The 18,797-nt window shown below is 49.2% G+C and overlaps 1 protein-coding gene across 1 annotated transcript in view; it reads left to right on the top strand.

The window, feature by feature from the left end:
* MND1 (meiotic nuclear divisions 1) overlaps nt 1-18,797 on the top strand; it is a 163,665-nt gene that overhangs the window by 89,373 nt on the left and 55,495 nt on the right. Inside the window, exon 5 of the mRNA XM_030192692.1 lies at nt 6,398-6,472. Within this exon, the coding sequence (XP_030048552.1) occupies nt 6,398-6,472 (75 nt within the window). The remainder of the gene's footprint in view (nt 1-6,397; nt 6,473-18,797) is intronic.

Genomic DNA, 18,797 nt, shown 5'->3' with positions numbered 1-18,797 from the left:
GATTCTGGTGGCGCCCTTTTGGCCCCGTCAGATCTGGTTCCCTCTTCTTCTGGAGTTGTCCTCCGAAGAACCGTGGAGATTGGAGTGTTTTCCGACTCTCATCTCGCAGAACGACGGAGCGTTGCTGCACCCCAACCTTCAATCCCTGGCTCTCACGGCCTGGATGTTGAGGGCGTAGACTTCGCTGCGTTGGGTCTGTCTGAGGGTGTCTCCCGGGTCTTGCTTGCCTCTAGGAAGGATTCCACTAAAAAGAGTTACTTTTTCAAGTGGAGGAGGTTTGTCGTGTGGTGTGAGAGCAAGGCCCTAGATCCTCGTTCTTGCCCTGCACAGAACCTGCTTGAATACCTTCTGCACTTATCAGAGTCTGGCCTCAAGACCAACTCAGTAAGGAATCACCTTAGTGCGATTAGTGCTTACCATTATCGTGTGGAAGGTAAAGCCATCTCTGGAGAGCCTTTAGTCGTTCGATTCATGAGAGGTTTGCTTTTGTCAAAGCCCCCTATCAAGCCTCCTACAGTGTCATGGGATCTCAACGTCGTCCTCACCCAGCTGATGAAACCTCCTTTTGAGCCACTGAATACCTGCCATCTGAAGTATTTGACCTGGAAGGTCATTTTCTTGGTGGCCGTTACTTCAGCTCGTAGGGTCAGTGAGCTTCAAGCCCTAGTAGCTCATGCTCCATATACCAAATTTCATCACAACAGAGTAGTGCTCCGCACCCACCCAAAGTTCCTGCCGAAGGTGGTGTCGGAGTTTCATCTTAACCAGTCAATTGTCTTGCCAACATTCTTTCCCAGGCCGCATACCCGCCCTGCTGAACGTCAGTTGCACACATTGGACTGCAAGAGAGCATTGGCCTTCTACTTGGAGCGGACGCAGCCCCACAGACAGTCCGCCCAATTGTTTATTTCTTTCGACCCTAACAGGCTAGGGTCGCTGTCGGGAAACGCACCATCTCCAATTGGCTAGCAGATTGCATTTCCTTCACTTACGCCCAGGCTGGGCTGGCTCTTGAGGGTCATGTCACGGCTCATAGTGTTAGAGCCATGGCAGCGTCAGTGGCCCACTTGAAGTCAGCCACTATTGAAGAGATTTGCAAGGCTGCGACGTGGTCATCTGTCCACACATTCACATCACATTACTGCCTCCAGCAGGATACCCGACGCGACAGTCGGTTCGGGCAGTCGGTGCTGCAGAATCTGTTTGGGGTGTAAATCCAACTCCACCCTCCAGGACCCGAATTTATTCTGGTCAGGCTGCACTCTCAGTTAGTTGTTCTTCGTAGGTCAATTTTCTGTTGTACCCTCGCCGTTGCGAGGTTCAATTGACCTGGGTTCTTGTTTTGAGTGAGCCTGAGAGCTAGGGATACCCCAGTCGTGAGAACAAGCAGCCTGCTTGTCCTCGGAGAAAGTGAATGATACATACCTGTAGCAGGTGTTCTCCGAGGACAGCAGGCTGATTGTTCTCACCTACCCTCCCTCCTCCCCTTTGGAGTTGTGTTTCATATTTTATTGCTTGTCATTCAACTGGCGGGAGCGGTCGCGCACGGGCGGGAAGACGGCCGCGCATGCGCGGTGGGCGTGCCCTGCGTGCCGACCGTCCCGCGAAGCCTTTTCCGGTTGGTGGGGGCTGCCGCGGACGTCACCCAGTCGTGAGAACAATCAGCCTGCTGTCCTCGGAGAACACCTGCTACAGGTATGTATCATTCACTTTCTGTACTTTAGAAATTCATCAGGCTCATTGGTTACACAATTGAACACAGAAGCCATTTGAAGTGTAACAGATTTGGATGTCCTGATTGTGGCTTATTGTGTACAATTTATACAAGTGTTAGATCTATAGTTTTGCATGGTGGAGGTATCAAGATTAAATACACAGGGAGGAGATGTGGGCTGTTTTTTATTACATTGAGCAGTGGTGGATTTTTTTGTTTAGGCAGTGTCTCTTCAGGGATTAATCAGAGCTGAACTGATCTGTTTGTTAACAGTGAAATTTTTACTACTACTACTATTTAACATTTCTAAAGCGCTACAAGGGTTACGCAGCGCTGTACAAGTTAACATAGAAGGACTGAGAGCGGAGGTTCCGGGCGGGAACGTAGGGGGAGATGAGGGTGGAGAGGTAATGAGGGGCTGCAGACTGAGTGCATTTGTAGGTGAGAAGGAGAAGCTTGAACTGTATGCGGTATCTGATCGGAAGCCAGTGAAGCGACCTGAGGAGAGGGGTGATATGAGTATATCGGTTCAGGCAGAATATAAGATGTGCAGCAGAGTACTGAATGGATTGAAGGGGGGATAGATGGCTAAGTGGGAGGCCAGTGAGGAGAAGGTTGCAGTAGTCAAGGCGAGAGGTAATGAGAGCGTGGATGAGAGTTCGGGTGGTGTGCTCAGACAGGAAAGGGCGAAGTTTTCTGATGTTAAAGAGGAAGAAGCGACAGGTCTTGGCTGTCTGCTGGATATGCGCCGAGAATGAGAGGGAGGAGTCGAAGATGACTTCGAGGTTGCGGGCAGATGAGACGGGGAGGATGAGGGTGTTATCAACTGAGATCGAGAGCGGAGGAAGAGGAGAGGTGGGTTTTGGTATAGTTTTGCATGGTGGAGGTATCAAGATTAAATACACAGGGAGGAGATGTGGTCTGTTTTTTATTACATTGAGCAGTGGTGGATTTTTTTTTGTTTAGGCAGTGTCTCTTCAGGGATTAATCAGAGCTGAACTGATCTGTTTGTTAACAGTGAAATTTTTACAATGTCTGTGTTGTTTTTGTGCGGTTGATTTCTGGGACCAGTATTTATGATGTTATCACTTGACTACGTTGTCATGCATACTCGCATGCTTTTATTGCTATAAGATACTGGATGGTTCAGCTTTGCTGATTTTTGCTGAACCTGTGGTTGCATGTAAACTATTATATGTATGCTGGTTTGAATCACCATCTTTATTTATTTATTTATTTATTTTTAAAGTATTTTCTTGGTATATTTCTCAGTGTGTTCTTTTGTGTTTTATAGATAAATATGGTCCCCAGTGTAGGCTTTGAAATGCCAAAACAACCCCTTGGCTAGTCTTAAATATGTGCCTCCATTAAAGTTACTTATCATAAATGTGAAACTACTTAGGGTAGGAGAGGGGGAGAGCAGAGGAGAGGAGGTCTTGGAATCCATAGGTGTGAATCTTATTGAATTGGTGTCAGAGAATTAATATTACATGTAAATAAATACACTTTTCTATTGTTTGTATCTATTTCCTCCTTCATGAACTGGAAATGATTGCAGTACAGTACTTTGTTACCTAATTTTACCTGTGATGTTAGAGGATAAAAGTGTTCATAGATGATGAACAAGCATACAATAGAGATGGCTGAATCACAAATATTTCACGAGTTTTAGAGAGCCTTTGAATGCTAAATAGCATCAAACTTCTACGTTCTATGCCCTGAAAATGGCAAGGACAAATCAAGATAAGGTATACATATGAAGTATCCCATCATAACCGTATGCAGTGAGTTTATCTTGGGCAGACTGGATGGACCATACAGGTCATTATCTGCTGTCATCTACTATGTTACTATTTGTAAGCATAAAACTGGAGGAAGTGGAAGAATGAGAAGCCAGAAAAATACAAATAACTTTGCTTGTAAAATAGAGAGAATTTTCTAAACAGGTATAAAAGTAAACAATGTGTAAACAATGCCAAATAGACATAGAAAGTAGGGCTGTACCGAATACTCGATTCGATTTGGCCCTGAATAGTGCCCCAAATAGGTTATTCGTATTAGGCGCGGAATAGTGATTTGAATTCAAATACGAATAATCCTTGGCTCTACTGTGCTAAATCCTACCAAAATAAACAAGTGATTTCACATTGCTTCTTTTATTACTAGTAAAAAAAAGCCTGTTTCTCATTGAAATGAAACGGGCGCTAGCAAGGTAATGACCTTCTGCCATTAATGTTTTTAAGGAAAGTGTTAGGAGAAATGTGCTCTGATGGTAGTATGTGTGACAGAGACAGAAAGTGAGTATGTGTGAGGCAGAAAGTGACTATTTATTTGTAAGACAGACAGAGAGTGTGAGAGAGAGAGTGAGTGTCCATGTATCTAGGGGGAGGGGTCAGTGTTGCTGGGGGGGGTGGTCAGTGATCAAGTGAGTGATACACAGAGCTCTGAGAATGAGTGTCCCTGTATCCATGTCCTGCATCAGTGTGTGTGAGATTGACAGGGGAGGGCCTGCATCAGTGTGTGTGTGTGACACAGAGAGTGTGACAGGGTTGATGCTTCTTTACTGGGAGGGGGATCTGGGATCCTGCATCAGTCGGGGGTGGGGGTGTGTGGGGGCGTCTACCTCGTTGGGGGGAGAGAGTGAGTGTCCATGTATCCAGGGGGAGGGGTCAGCGTTGCTGATGGGGGTGGGGTGTCAGTTATCAAGTGTGTGATACACAGAGAGAGAGTTAGTGTCCCTGTATCCATGTCCTGCATCAGTGTGTGTGTGTGAGATTGACAGGGGAGGGGGGTGGATCTGGGATCCTGCATCAGTGTGTGTGTGTGACACAGAGAGTGTGACAGGGTGCATCAGTGCGTGTGTGTGTGAGATTGATAGGGGAGGGGGTGGATCTGGGATCCTGCATCAGTGTGTGTGTGTGACACAGAGAGTGTGGCAGGGTTGATGCTTCTTTACTGGGAGGGGGATCTGGGATCCTGCATCAGTGTGTGTGTGTGACACAGAGAGTGTGACATGGTTGATGCTTCTTTACTGGGAGGGGGTGGCTGGGGGCTTGGAGGGGGGTCAGCGTTGCTGGGGGTGTGGGGTGTCAGTGATGGGGTGTGTGATGCACAGAGAGAGAATGAGTGGGGGGGGTGTCAGTGATCGAGTGTGTGATAAGAGAGAGAGAGTGAGTGTCCCTGTATCCATGTCCTGCGTTAGTGTGTGTGTGTGTGAGATTGATAGGGGAGGGGGTGGATCTGGGATCCTGCATCAGTGTGTGTGTGTGACACAGAGAGTGTGGCAGGGTTGATGCTTCTTTACTGGGAGGGGGATCTGGGATCCTGCATCAGTGTGTGTGTGTGACACAGAGAGTGTGACATGGTTGATGCTTCTTTACTGGGAGGGGGTGGCAGGGGGCTTGGAGGGGGGTCAGCGTTGCTGGGGGTGTGGGGTGTCAGTGATGGGGTGTGTGATGCACAGAGAGAGAATGAGTGGGGGGGGGGTGTCAGTGATCGAGTGTGTGATAAGAGAGAGAGAGAGAGTGAGTGTCCCTGTATCCATGTCCTGCGTTAGTGTGTGTGTGTGACATTGACAGGGGAGGGGGCTGGATCTGGTATCCTGCATCAGTGTGTGTATGACTCTACTGTGCCTAATGGCTCCCAAAATGCAGCAGAGGTCCCAATACTTAAGATGTGTGTGAGAGAGACAGTCAGGGTTGGGGGTGTGTGGAGGCGTCGACCTCGTGGGGGGGGGGGGCAGCGGTGCTTAACGGGTCCCATTACTGTGGAAGGTGTGTGTGAGAGAGTCAGTCGGGGTGGGGGTGGAGCCGAGGTAGGAGGGTAGCATTGCTGAGGGGGGGGGGGGGTATGACTCTCCTGTGCCTAATTGCTCCCAAAATGCAGCAGAGGACCCAACACTGTTGAAGATGTGTGTGAAAGAGACAGTCGGGGATGGGGGGGTTGCAGGGGTGTGTACCTCGTGGGGGGGCGGCGCAGGCGAGGTATGAGGGGTGTTGTAGTGGCGTTGGCTGTGGTCCGGGGGGGGGTGGCGTGGCGTGTGGCTCGGAGGGGGGTGACAGCGGCGGTACAGGCAGTGTTGAGTCCGGCTGCCCCTCGTGTCTGCCTTTGGTCGGAGTGTGGAAGAGGCGCTGAGTCTTCCTGTACCTTTGTTAGTGGGTGCGGGTTGAGTCCGTTGGTGCCTTGTGCTTGAGACGCTTCACGCTATACAGAGTTCCCTTGAGGAAGGGGCAATGAACTTGAGTGCGATTACGAACCCTACGAACACTACATGGCTTCACTGCCACTGAGTCAGCTTCAGAACGTTGGAGGTGCGAATTATTATATTAGATTTGTTATATTAAAGCTGAATATCCATTGTTCGTATTTGGTATACGTTTTCAGCCAAATAATATTTTTCATTGTTTGTATTCAGCTGATTAGTAAAATATGATATTTGGTATAGCTCTAATACTAAGTCTTCATAAGAATATATTTTTCTATGTATTGCACTATATTTTCATTTCCAGATTCCGTGCTTCCTGTAAACACAGTTCATTTCCACAGACTTGTAGTTTGGAATCCACCTTCATTTGACTAGGCAGAAGCAATATAAGAGCATATGCTTGTAAAAATATACTACTGATAATCAGACCTGTCTCTTTGCTCTGTTTTTGTTTTGGTTTTTTTTTTTTGCCATTCTAGCTTTCGGAAGGCAACCAAAAAAAAAAGAGCCTACAGCAAAGCACTGAGAAAGCCAGAGTTGGACGTCAAGATACGGTACAGTTATCTTAATGATTAATTTTATCTTTAAAATATATTAAATGAACATATCAAGTAAACCTGTGATTCTGCATTCTTTCTTGTCAGTTTTTATAATCAAAAACTCAGAAGATTTTTGGATGATTTTGTATATGAGAGCACTAGTATCTTAAGAGTTGTATGGCTGTATTAAACTGTAGCTTTGGTTTCAGAATCAGGGCATATGAACTTGCAGAACTATTGTTGGAAGCTTGCCAGGTGTCCTTGGCCTGGATTGGCCGCTGTCGTGGACAGGATGCTGGGCTCGATGGATCCTTGGTCTTTTCCCATTATGGCATTACTTATGTAGTAATGTGTAATTTATCTTTAAAATCAAGCATGGGTACCGGAAGATTGGAGGGTGGCCAATGTAATTTGGATTTTTTTTTTTTTAAGATGGCCAATGTAACACCGATTTTGTTTTTTTAAAGGTTAGTAATAAATAATTTATCTTTAAGATCAAGCATGGTACCGGAAGATTGGTGGGTGGCTAATTTAATGCCTATTTTTTAAAAAGTTTCCAGAGGTGATCTATGAAATATTAGACCAGTGAGCCTGACGTCAGTGCCGGGCAAAATGGTAGAGACTTTTATAAAGAACAAAATTACAGAGCATTTTCAAAAGCATGAAATAATGAGACAAAGCCAACATAGATTTAGTGAAGGGAAATCTTGCCTCACAAATCAAGTACATTTCTTTGAAGGGGTGAACAAACATGTGGCTAAAGGTGAGCCAGTTGATATTGTGTACCTGGATTTTCAAAGGGCATTTGACAAAGTACCTCATGAAAGACTCCAGAGGAAATTGGACAGCCATGGGATAGGAGGTTGTGTTCTATTGTGGATTAAAATCTGGTTAAAAGATACAAAACAAATAGGATTAAATGGTCAGTATTCTCAATGGAGAAAGGTAGATAGTGGGGTTCCCCAGAGGTCTGCGCTGGGACCGCTCCCATTTAACATATTTATAAATGATGTAGAGATGGGAGTAACTAGTGAGGTAATTAAATTTGCTGACAACACAAAGTTATTAAATCACGAGAGGATTGTGAAAAATTACAAGAGGACCTTACGAGACTGGGAGACTGAGCATCCAAATGGCAGATGATGTTTAATATGAGCAAGTGCAAAGTGATGCACGTGGGAAAGAGGAACCCGAACTATAGTTAAGTGATGCAAGGTTCCACATTAGGAGTCACTGACCAGGAAAGGGATCTAGGTGTCATCGTTGATACATTGAAACCCTCTGCTCAGTGTGCAGTGGCAGATAAGAAAGCAAATAGATTGTTAGGTATTATTAGGAAAGGAATGGAAAACAAAAATGAGGACGTTATAATGTCTTTGTATCACTCCATGGTGCGACCATACCTTGAATATCATGTGCAATTCTGGCCATCGCATCTCAAAAAAGATATAGTGGAATTAGAAAAGGTACAGAGAAGGGCAACGAAAATGATGAAGGGGATGGGATGGCTTCCCTATGAGGAATGGCTAAAGCGGCCAGGGCTCTTCCGCTTGGAGAAGAGACGGCTATGGGGAGATATGATAGAGGTTTATAAAATAATGAGTGGAGTGGAACGGATAGACGTGACTTGCTTCTTTACTCTTTACAAAAAATACTAGGACTAGAGGGCACGCAATGAAGCTACAAAGTAGTAAATTTCAAACAAATTGGAGAAAATATTTCTTTACTCAATGTGTAATTAAACTTTGGAATTCATTGCCAGAGAATGTGGTAAAAGCAGTTAGCTTAGTGGGGTTTAAAAAAGGTTTGGATAGCTTTCTAAAAGAAAAGTCCATAAGACATTATTAAGATAGACTTGGGGAAAATCCACAGCTTACTTCTATGGTAAGCAGAATAAAATGGTATTGTAATGTTTTGGGATCTTGCTAGGTACTTGTAACCTAGATTGGCCACTGTTGGAAAAAGAATACTGTGCTTGATGGACATTTGGTCTGTTTCAGTATGGCAGCACTTATGTACTTATGTTCTCTGGACAGTTTTTCAGTTTGTTGCTATTAAATCCTTCATATTTATTTTTATTAAAATTGCTTAAATACAACACTCGTTTTGGGCAGCCCATACGCCAGGCCCCCTCCCTGCCCATCTTCAAATCTCTGCTTAAGGCCCACCTCTTCAAGGTCGCCTTCGGCACCTAACCTCTACACCTCTACCCAAGAAATCTAGACTGCCCCAACTTGACATTTCGTTCTTTAGATTGTAAGCTCCTTTGAGCAGGGACCTTTTTTGTTTATTTTGTACAGCGCTGTGTAACCCTAGTAGCGCTCTAGAAATGTTAAGTAGTAGTAACATAGTAACATAGTAGATGACGGCAGAAAAAGACCTGCACGGTCCATCCAGTCTGCCCAAGAAGATAAATTCATATGTGCTACTTTTTTTTATTTGTACTGTCCTCTTCAGTGCACAGACCGTATAAGTCTGGCCAGCCCTATCCCTGCCTCCCAACCACCAACCCCGCCTCCCAACCACCAGCTCTAGCACAGACCGTATAAGTCTGCCCAGCACTATCCCTGCCACCCACCACCGGCTCTGGCACAGACCGTATAAGTCTGCCCAGCACTATCCCCGCCTCCCAACCACCAGCTCTGGCACAGACCGTATAAGTCTGCCCAGCACTATCCCCGCCGCCCAACCACCAGACCAGGCACAGACCGTATAAGTCTGCCCAGCACTAGTCCCCCCCTCCCAACCACCAGCCCCAGCACAGACCGTATATGTCTGCCCACACTAGCTCCGCCTCTCAACCACCAGCTCTGCCACCCATTCTAGGCTAAGCTCCTGAGGATCCCTTTCTTCTCCACAGGATTCCTTTATGTTTATCCCACGCATGTTTGAATTCCGTTACCGTTTTCATCTCCACCACCTCCCGTGGGAGGGCATTCCAAGCATCCACCACCCTCTCCGTGAAAAAATACTTCCTGACATTCTTCTTGAGTCTGCCCCCCTTCAATCTCATTTCATGCCCTCTCGTTCTACCGCCTTCCCATCTCCGGAAAAGGTTCGTTTGCGGATTAATACCTTTCAAATATTTGAACGTCTGTATCATATCACCCCTGTTCCTCCTTTCCTCCAGGGTATACATGTTCAGGTCCGCAAGTCTCTCCTCGTAGTAGCGTTCTTCCTTTCGCAACGAGAAGCGTCTGGCTGGACCCCCCTCTCATCAGGGTGCTCTTTCTTGGGCCTTCCAATGATGGGGTGCAAGTCCACTCAGGAGTAGAGCAGATCGGTGGTCGGCTTTCTCCTTTTCTTCCAGAGTGGGCCAGAATTACTTCGGACCAGTGGGTCCTCGATGTGGTGCGAGAAGGTTACAAGCTAGAATTCTTCTCTCCCGTCACAGACTTTTTTCTGGAGTCCCGCTGTGTATCGTGGACCAAGAGGACAGCGATTCTGCAGTGTTTGCGAGACCTGCTAAGGATAGGGGCTATCATGCCTGTTCCTCTTCTCAAAAGGCGCACAGGTCGGTACTCCATCTTCTTTGTGGCTCCAAAGAAGGAAGGGGCTTTTCAGCCTATTCTCGATCTCAGAAAAGTAAACCAGTTTTTGCATGTTCGTCACTTCCGCATGGAGACATTAAGGGCAGTTATTGCTGCTGTTCAACCAAGCAAGTTTTTGACGGCTCTCGATTTGAGGGAAGCTTACCTGCACATTCTCATTTGGTAGCCCCATCAGAGACTTCTCAGATTTGCGGTGCTGGGTCAGCACTTCCAGTTTCGGGCCCTTTCGGAATGGCCACTGCCCCACGCACTTTTTCCCAAGGTCATGGTGGTGGCGTTCCTGCGGAAGGAGGGGATTCAAGTGCATCCATATCTTGACGACTGGCTGATTCAGGCGACGACAGCAGAGGAGAGTTGAGTGATCACCGACCCAGTGATTGCGGTGTTGCAGTCCTTAGGTTGGGTGGTCAATATGGACAAGAGTCATCTAGTTCCTACTCAGAGTCTGGAGTATCTTGGAGTGCAATTCGATACGAAGCGGGGGAAGGTGTTTCTCCCCGAGGAGCGAAGGATCAAATTGCTTTCTCAGGTACAGACCTTATTTAGTTGTCGCGCTCCCCGAGTGTTGGGACTATGTTCAGCTCCTCGGTTCCATGACGGCAACCTTGGAGGTCATTCCATGGGCAAGGGCTCACATGCAGCCTCTTCAGAATTTCCTTTTGAGCAGATGGTCGCCGACATCGCTGGAGTATCAACGACACCTTCCTTGGTCGAGCCGGGCCAGGGACAGTCTCTCATGGTGGCTCCAGTCAGCCAGTTTGCAGAAGGGTGTTTCTCTGGCGTCTCCCAATTGGGTGGTAGTCGTGACGGATGCCAGCCTTGCAGGCTGGGGAGCCCATTGTCTTCATTGAGTAGCCCAGGGATCGTGGACCCCTCTCAAAGCGACTTGGCCTATAAATCGTCTGGAGTTGCGAGCAGTCATGAATGCGCTGCGGAGTTTTCAGGACCTTCTGCAGGGGCAGGCGGTTTGTGTATTCTCAGACAACACCACAACTGTGGCCTACATCAATCGGCAGGGGCGCCATTCGCAGTCTTCCCTTGGCAGTGGAAGTGTCTCGTCTTCTAGTATTGGCGGAAGCACATGTTCAGAGTCTGTCGGCAGCGCATATTGCAGGTCAAGATAATGTTCAAGCGGATTTTCTCAGCCGAACTCTTTTGGACGCAGCGGAATGGATGCTGTCGGACTCGGCTTTTCGGCTGATCTGTCAACGTTGGGGAAGACCAGTAATGGATCTCATGGCCATGGCTTGCAATGCCAAAGTTCCCCAGTTCTTCAGCCGCAAACGGCAGCCAGGATCCGCAGGATTGGACGCTCTTCTCTAGCCGTGGCCGGAACAACAGCTACTGTATGTTTTTCCTCCATGGCCTCTGATAGGGAGAGTTCTTTGCCGCATAGGACGGCATCGTGGGCCGGTCATACTAGTGGCCCCAGACTGGCCCCGACGGCCGTGGTATGCGGATCTCGTTCGAGCACTCTCAGAGCCACCGTTGCAACTTCCGGTGACTCCCAATCTGCAGCAGTTCAGATGGAAAATCCCTCCTGCTTTGGTCTTACGGCCTGGCTATTGAGAGGCGGCAGCTGAGGAAGAAGGGATTTTCAGGACCAGTCATTGCCACTCTTTTGGGGGCACGGAAGCAGTCTACTTCAGCAACGAGTGTGGAAAGCTTTCTCGGTGTGGTGTGCCTTGCGTGCTGAATTGCCTTTTCTGGCGGACATTCCGGTTATTCTGGAGTTCCTTCAGGATGGTCTTCAAAAGGGATTGGCATATAATTCCCTTCGAGTGCAGGTGGCCGCGCTAGCTTGTTTTAGGGGCAAACTGGATGGTTCCTCTTTAGCAGCTCACTCTGATGTGGTCCATTTCCTACGCAGGGCTCTTCAGCTTCGGCCTCCTCTGCGGCAGCTATGCCCGGCGTGGCATTTGAATGTGGTACTGCGAGCCCTCCAGGCCCCACCGTTTGAGCTGTTGAATAACGTTTCTGAGAAGTATCTAACACTTAAGACAGTGTTTTTGGTGGCCATTGCTTCGGCTAGGAGGATTTTTGAAATTCAGGCTTTGTCTTCCAGAGATCTTTTTTTGCAGTTTTCTGAAGCAGGGGTGTTGATCCGGACGGTGCCGTCGTTTCTGCCTAAAGTGGTTTTGGCTTTCTATGTCAATCAGGGTGTTTATCTTCCATCTTTTCGAAGAGAGGATTATCCAGGGGAGTTTGCTTTGCTCTATTTCCTGGACGTGCAGAGAGCCTTGTTTCGGTACTTGCAGATCTCTAACGAGTTTCAACGCTCGGATCATCTGTTTGTGCTCTTGTCGGGATCGAAAAGAGGTGAGGCAGCTTCTAAGGCTTCCATTGCTCGCTGGATTAGGGAAGCCATTGGAGCAGCATATCTGCTACAAGGGTGGGCATCTCCAGTGGCCCTGAAGGCGCATTCTACTCGGGCACAGGCGGCTTCTTGGGCGGAGGCATCGGCCTTATCTCTGGAAGAGATTTGTCGGGCGGCTATTTGGGCGTCCCATCATACTTTTGCAAAGCATTACAGGCTAGACGTGTCTGCTCTGGAGGATGGGAGTTTTGGGGCAGGAGTGTTGGCACGGGGAGCATCAGCTTCCCACCCTACTTAAGGAATGCTTTGGTACATCCCACTAGTTCCTGGATTCATCTGCTGCAAGTGACCAGGAAGGTAAAATTATGTCTTACCTAATAATTTTCTTTCCTTTAACGCAACAGATGAATCCAGGATCCCTCCCTAGTTCAGCCGACGTTTTTTTCATTTTCCACGCAGTGTGGCTATTTTTTCCTTCCGGGTTCTCTTTTGCAGAGTTCAGACAGATATGGGAACATGGAAAGGATTCCGATTTCTGGATCAAGTTGCAGTTATTTCGAAGTTCTTATTTGGTTCTCTGTTTTTCATAGTGAGGATGGTTTCTGGTGGTTGTTGGTTTCATATTTTGGGCCTTGGCAAATGCTTACGAATGACATACTATCTGAGGAAGGAGCTGGCCATCTGGCATCACTGCCTTTAGTTTGTTTATCTCTATCTCCACCTGCTGGTAGGCGGACTTAACCCACTAGTTCCTGGATTCATCTGCTGCGTTAAAGGAAAGAAAATTATCAGGTAAGACATAATTTTACCATAAGCAAGCAGAGAGAAGGCCCATCAGTGAAAGAGCAAACTGATCGGATTTGCTTTAGCACAAAAAAGAATTTCCTAACCACCAATGAAACTTGAAGAGAGAAGGATAATTAACTATCGAGGGTGACCCCTAAGATCTTAACAAACTTGATGGTAGGTGAAGCAGGAAGGACAGAAGATGGATTTGAAGAAAAAGAACTGCTGTAGTCTTAGAACTGTTAAGTTTCAGACCATTAGAGGATAACTGGGCAGCAATTTTATCAAGTGTACAAGAAATTTCAGTGATGACATGAAGTGTTCCAGGGCAAATTGGAAAGAGCAACTGAATGTCATCAGCATAGAAGAAAATTTGAGTATTAAGGAAGTGAATTAGAAAGGCAAGAGGTGCCAAGAAGATATTAAAAAGAATAGGGCCTAGGGACTGAGCCCTGGGGAACTCCACAGGAAACAACATAACATGGAAATGGTGTCAGACCAGTGCACACAATACCTTCTACCTGTAAGATAAACCAGGATAGAGCAGAGCTGACTACACTGAGTTCTGACAGTTGCTATAGAAGAATTTGATGGTTCATAAGGTCAAAGGTAGCAGATAAGTCCAACAATACAAGGAGAACATCATCACCCCTGTCAAAAGCAGTGTGGATATTTATTTATTCATTGTGTACATTTGATATGCTGCATGGCTGCCTGGGTGCTTCTGAGTCTGGGGTCCGAGTGGACTGGAGCCCCTACGAAGGGCAGACTCCGTCAGACCCTCACTCACTTGGTATGCAGTGCCTCCACCTGGGGAAAGAAGTGTTAGCAGGTGGGGTGTCCCTCTTCTCTCCCAAGAAACTCAAAAGCCAAACCCCTGTGGGAAGAAAGGCTCGCAGTTAAACATAAGCTGTCTCGAGGGGACAGCAATACACTGTCTAATCCAAAATGACCACTCCATAGTCATCAGATTAAAACTCAGTTTATTCTTCAAACCACAGGAACATCCAACTGTATGAACTCTTCATTAAATAGTACAATCCTTAAATAAATCTTCCTCTGGTATTCCCCCAGCGGAACACCTGTATTCTCCTTCCTTAGGGTATATTTTAAAAGGTACTCTCAAACAGGATTATTTACACTCTATACATCTCTAGTCCATACCTATCCTCAAAGACTGCTCTTTATGCTTCAGGTTCAGCCTCCACCCAAGGTGACCTTTGCATGGACTCACCCTGGCTTACGGGATGGGCACTCCCTGACACCTATCCTGCGCTCCTGGGCTGGGTCTCTCCGCTGCCCACCCAGAGCTCTCCTTCACAGTTACTGTTTTTCTTAGCATCAACTCTCCTTGTCCTTAGCCAATGGATTCTCTTCTTTTAAATGGGATCCCCCCCGCACTTCGGGTCACTTGGCAGGGGCTTGTAGTCAACCAAAGACTCACAGTAACTAACAACAAAGGAATAACCCTCCCCCCCCCCCAAAAAAAAAAAAAAAAAAAAAACATACAGGGCAAACACTTAACTTTAACTCTTCCTAGTCTCCTCCCCCCCTTGTTACTCTTTCTCTCTCAGCACTATCTCTCTGCATTTTATTTCCAAAGTACTCCCCTTGAGCTGCGCTTCCTCCCACCTGGGGACCTCCCAATCATTCCCCCCCCCCCCCCCCCCCCCGTGACCTTTTTACAGGAACGTAATCTCTTAGCAATCCCAAGCTAACAGGAGATTCTCCGAGGACAAGCAGGCTGCTTGTTCTCACTGTCACTGATGGGTGACGTCCACGGCATCCCCTCCAATCAGAACACTTTACTAGCAAAAGCCTTTGCTAGTCCTCGCGCGCCGATGCGCACCGCGCATGCGCGGCCGTCTTCCCACCCGAACCGGCTCGTGTTCGTCAGTCTTTTGTCCACGCTCGGGACAGTCGTGTTTGCGCCGTTTCGCGCCCCTCAAAGTTGACCCTCGCGCGTCTTCGCGATTTTTCGCTAAAAAAAAAAAGGATAGAAAAGAAGACCTTTTCGGTCTTTACCCTTTCCCGTGCTTCCAGCTTTTGCCCCGCGTAAGTTTCCTTTCGCTTTCGGGGTAGGCCTTTTTTGAGGCCTCGGTCGGGTTTTTCTCTCCCTATTTTTGGTGCCTATATCGCCATTACAAGTTTTGATTTTTCCGCCCATGTCATCGAAGTCTCCCAGCGGCTTCAAGAACTGCATCCAGTGCGCCCGGGTAATCTCGCTTACTGATAGGCATGCGTCGTGTCTTCAGTGTCTGGGGGCTGGGCACCGCCCGCAGGCCTGTAGTCTTTGCGCCCTTTTACAGAAGAGGACTCTGGTAGCGAGATTGGCCCAGTGGAACGTGTTGTTCTCGGGCTCTTCGTCGGCAACAGCATCGGGGGCATCAAGTGCATCGACGTCGACAGCTTCAAGACCTTCGACCTCGGCATCGACTGCATCAAGGCATCGTCCCTCTGCATCGTCTGTACCGAAACATCGAAAGGCTGCGTCGGCGTCGGTGGTACCGGGACCTCCACTAGTGCTGATGTCGTCGGACGGTGGTGCTTCGACTGGAGTGCAGGTGAGGGCTGTCCATTCCCCTGCTGGTGGCGGTGAGCCTTCGGGTGGGTCTTCCCCTACCTTGAGGGCTCCTGCGGTACAGCCCCCCCGAGACCGACCTTCTTCGGCCTCGGCCCCGAAGAAGCGACGGCTGGATTCTACGTCCTCCTCGTCGGTACCGGGAAGTTTCGGTGACATGCTTCGTTTGAAAAAATCAAAGAAGCATTGACACCGGTCTCCTTCCCGCGTCGGTACCGAGAGCTCTGGGTCGCCGAGGGAGTCGGCGCCCAGTAGGCATCGGCACCGGGAAGATCGCTCACCCTCTGTTCAGGAGGTGTCGATGCGCTCCACCTTGGACAGCCCGGAACAGCCTCCACGCCCGGAACAGACTCTGACCTCGACGCCTGCATTGGCTTCCATGTCTTTCTCCACAGCCGCTTTGCACAAGAGTCTCCGGGCCGTTCTCCCAGAGATTCTGGGAGAGCTGTTGCGCCCTTCCCCTCCGGTACCGGGGGGTGCTTGCGCCACCGGTACCGTCGAGTGAGGCGCCGGCTGGCCCCTTGCCCGGGGTGAGGTCTCCGACATCGGTGCCGCTTGCGGTACCGACTGCGGTCGCCTCCCAGGAAGGCTCCCCGACGACAACAGCGGAGGGAGCTTCGCCAGTGCTGGCGAGGGAGTCTACCTCTCGACGCTCCCACCGTGGCCGTGTTTCCATGGAGTCGAGCCGGGCACGGCTTCAGACACAGGTTCATGAACTTGTGTCTGATACCGATGGTGAGGCCTCGTGGGAGGAGGAGGAGGACATCAGATATTTCTCTGGCGAGGAGTCTGATGGCCTTCCTGCTGATCCCACTCCCTCCCCTGAAAGGCAGCTTTCTCCTCCCGAGAGTCTGTCTTTTGCGGCCTTTGTCCGGGAGATGTCTACGGCCATCCCCTTCCCGGTGGTTGTGGAGGACGAGCCCAGGGCTGAAATGTTTGAGTTCCTGGACTATCCTTCTCCACCTAAGGAAGCGTCCACAGTACCCATGCATCATGTCCTAAAGAAGACATTGCTGGCGAACTGGACCAAGCCTCTAAGTAATCCCCACATTCCCAAGAAGATCGAGTCCCAGTACCGGATCCATGGGGACCCAGAGCTGATGCGCACTCAGTTGCCTCACGACTCTGGTGTGGTGGATCTGGCCCTAAAGAAGGCTAAGAGTTCTAGGGAGCATGCTTCGGCGCCCCCGGGCAAGGACTCTAGAACATTAGACTCCTTTGGGAGGAAGGCCTACCATTCTTCTATGCTCGCGGTCAAAATCCAGTCTTACCAGCTCTACACGAGCATACATATGCGGAACAATGTGCGGCAGTTGGCGGGCTTGGTGGACAAGCTCCCTCCTGAGCAAGCCAAGCCATTTCAGGAGGTGGTCAGGCAGCTGAAGGCGTGCAGAAAATTCCTGGCCAGAGGGGTATATGATACCTTTGATGTTGCGTCCAGGGCCGCTGCTCAAGGTGTGGTGATGCGCAGACTCTCATGGCTGCGTGCCTCCGACCTGGAGAATAGGATCCAGCAGCGGATTGCGGACTCCCCTTGCCGAGCGGACAATATTTTTGGAGAGAAAGTCGAACAGGTGGTAGAGCAGCTCCACCAGCGGGATACCGCTTTCGACAAGTTCTCCCGCCGGCAGCCTTCAGCATCTACCTCCACAGGTAGACGTTTTTATGGGGGAAGGAAGACTGTTCCCTACTCTTCTGGTAAGCGTAGGTACAATCCTCCTCCTCGACAGCCTACGGCCCAGGCTAAGCCCCAGCGCACTCGCTCTCGTCAGCAGCGTGCGCCTCAGCAAGGCCCCACGGCTCCCCAGCAAAAGCAGGGGGCGAGCTTTTGACTGGCTCCAGCAGAGCATAGCCGACATCAACGTGTCAGTGCCGGGCGATCTGCCGGTCGGGGGGAGGTTGAAAGTTTTTCACCAAAGGTGGCCTCTTATAACCTCCGACCGTTGGGTTCTTCAAATAGTCCGGCAAGGATACACCCTCAATTTGGCCTCCAAACCTCCAAATTGCCTACCGGGAGCTCAATCTTAAAGCTTCCAGCACAAGCAGGTACATGCAGAGGAACTTTCCGCCCTTATCAGCGCCAATGCGGTTGAGCCCGTGCCATCCAGGCAAGAAGGGCTGGGATTCTATTCCGGGTACTTCCTTGTGGAAAAGAAAACAGGGGGGATGCGTCCCATCCTAGACCTAAGGGCCCCGAACAAATATCTGGTCAAGGAAAAGTTCAGGATGCTTTCCCTGGGCACCCTTCTCCCCATGATTCAGGAAAACGATTGGCTATGCTCTCTGGACTTGAAGGACGCCTACACGCACATCCCGATACTGCCAGCTCACAGACAGTATCTGCGATTTCAGCTAGGCACACGTCACTTCCAGTACTGTGTGCTACCCTTTGGGCTCGCCTCTGCGCCCAGAGTGTTCACGAAGTGCTTGGCTGTAGTAGCAGCGGCGCTTCGCAGACTGGGAGTACACGTGTTCCCTTATCTCGACGATTGACTGGTGAAGAACACATCCGAGGCAGGAGCTCTACAGTCCATGCAAATGACTATTCGTCTCCTGGAGCTACTGGGGTTTGTGATAAATTATCCAAAGTCCCATCTTCTCCCAGTGCAGAGACTCGAATTCATAGGAGCTCTGCTGGATTCTCAGACGGCTCGTGCCTATCTCCCAGAGACGAGAGCCAACAACTTGTTGTCCCTCGTCTCGCGGGTGCGAGCGTCCCAGCAGATCACAGCTCGGCAGATGTTGAGATTGCTGGGCCACATGGCCTCCACAGTTCATGTGACTCCCATTGCCCGCCTTCACATGCGATCTGCTCAATGGACCCTAGCTTCCCAGTGGTTTCAGGCTGCTGGGGATCTAGAAGACGTGATCCACCTGTCCACGAGTTTTCTGAACTCCCTGTATTGGTGGACGATTTGGTCCAATTTGACTCTGGGACGTCCTTTCCAAATTCCTCAGCCACAAAAAGTGCTGACTACGGATGCGTCTCTCCTGGGGTGGGGAGCTCATGTCGATGGGCTTCACACCCAGGGAAGCTGGTCCGTCCAGGAACGCGATCTGCAGATCAATCTCCTGGAGTTACGAGCGGTCTGGAACGCTCTGAAG

This window comes from Microcaecilia unicolor, chromosome 2, assembly GCF_901765095.1.
Source record: "Microcaecilia unicolor chromosome 2, aMicUni1.1, whole genome shotgun sequence".
Taxonomy (NCBI): Eukaryota; Metazoa; Chordata; class Amphibia; order Gymnophiona; family Siphonopidae; genus Microcaecilia; species Microcaecilia unicolor.
The sequence above is the reverse complement of the archived record's forward strand: the minus strand, read 5'-3'. Positions and strand labels throughout refer to the sequence as shown.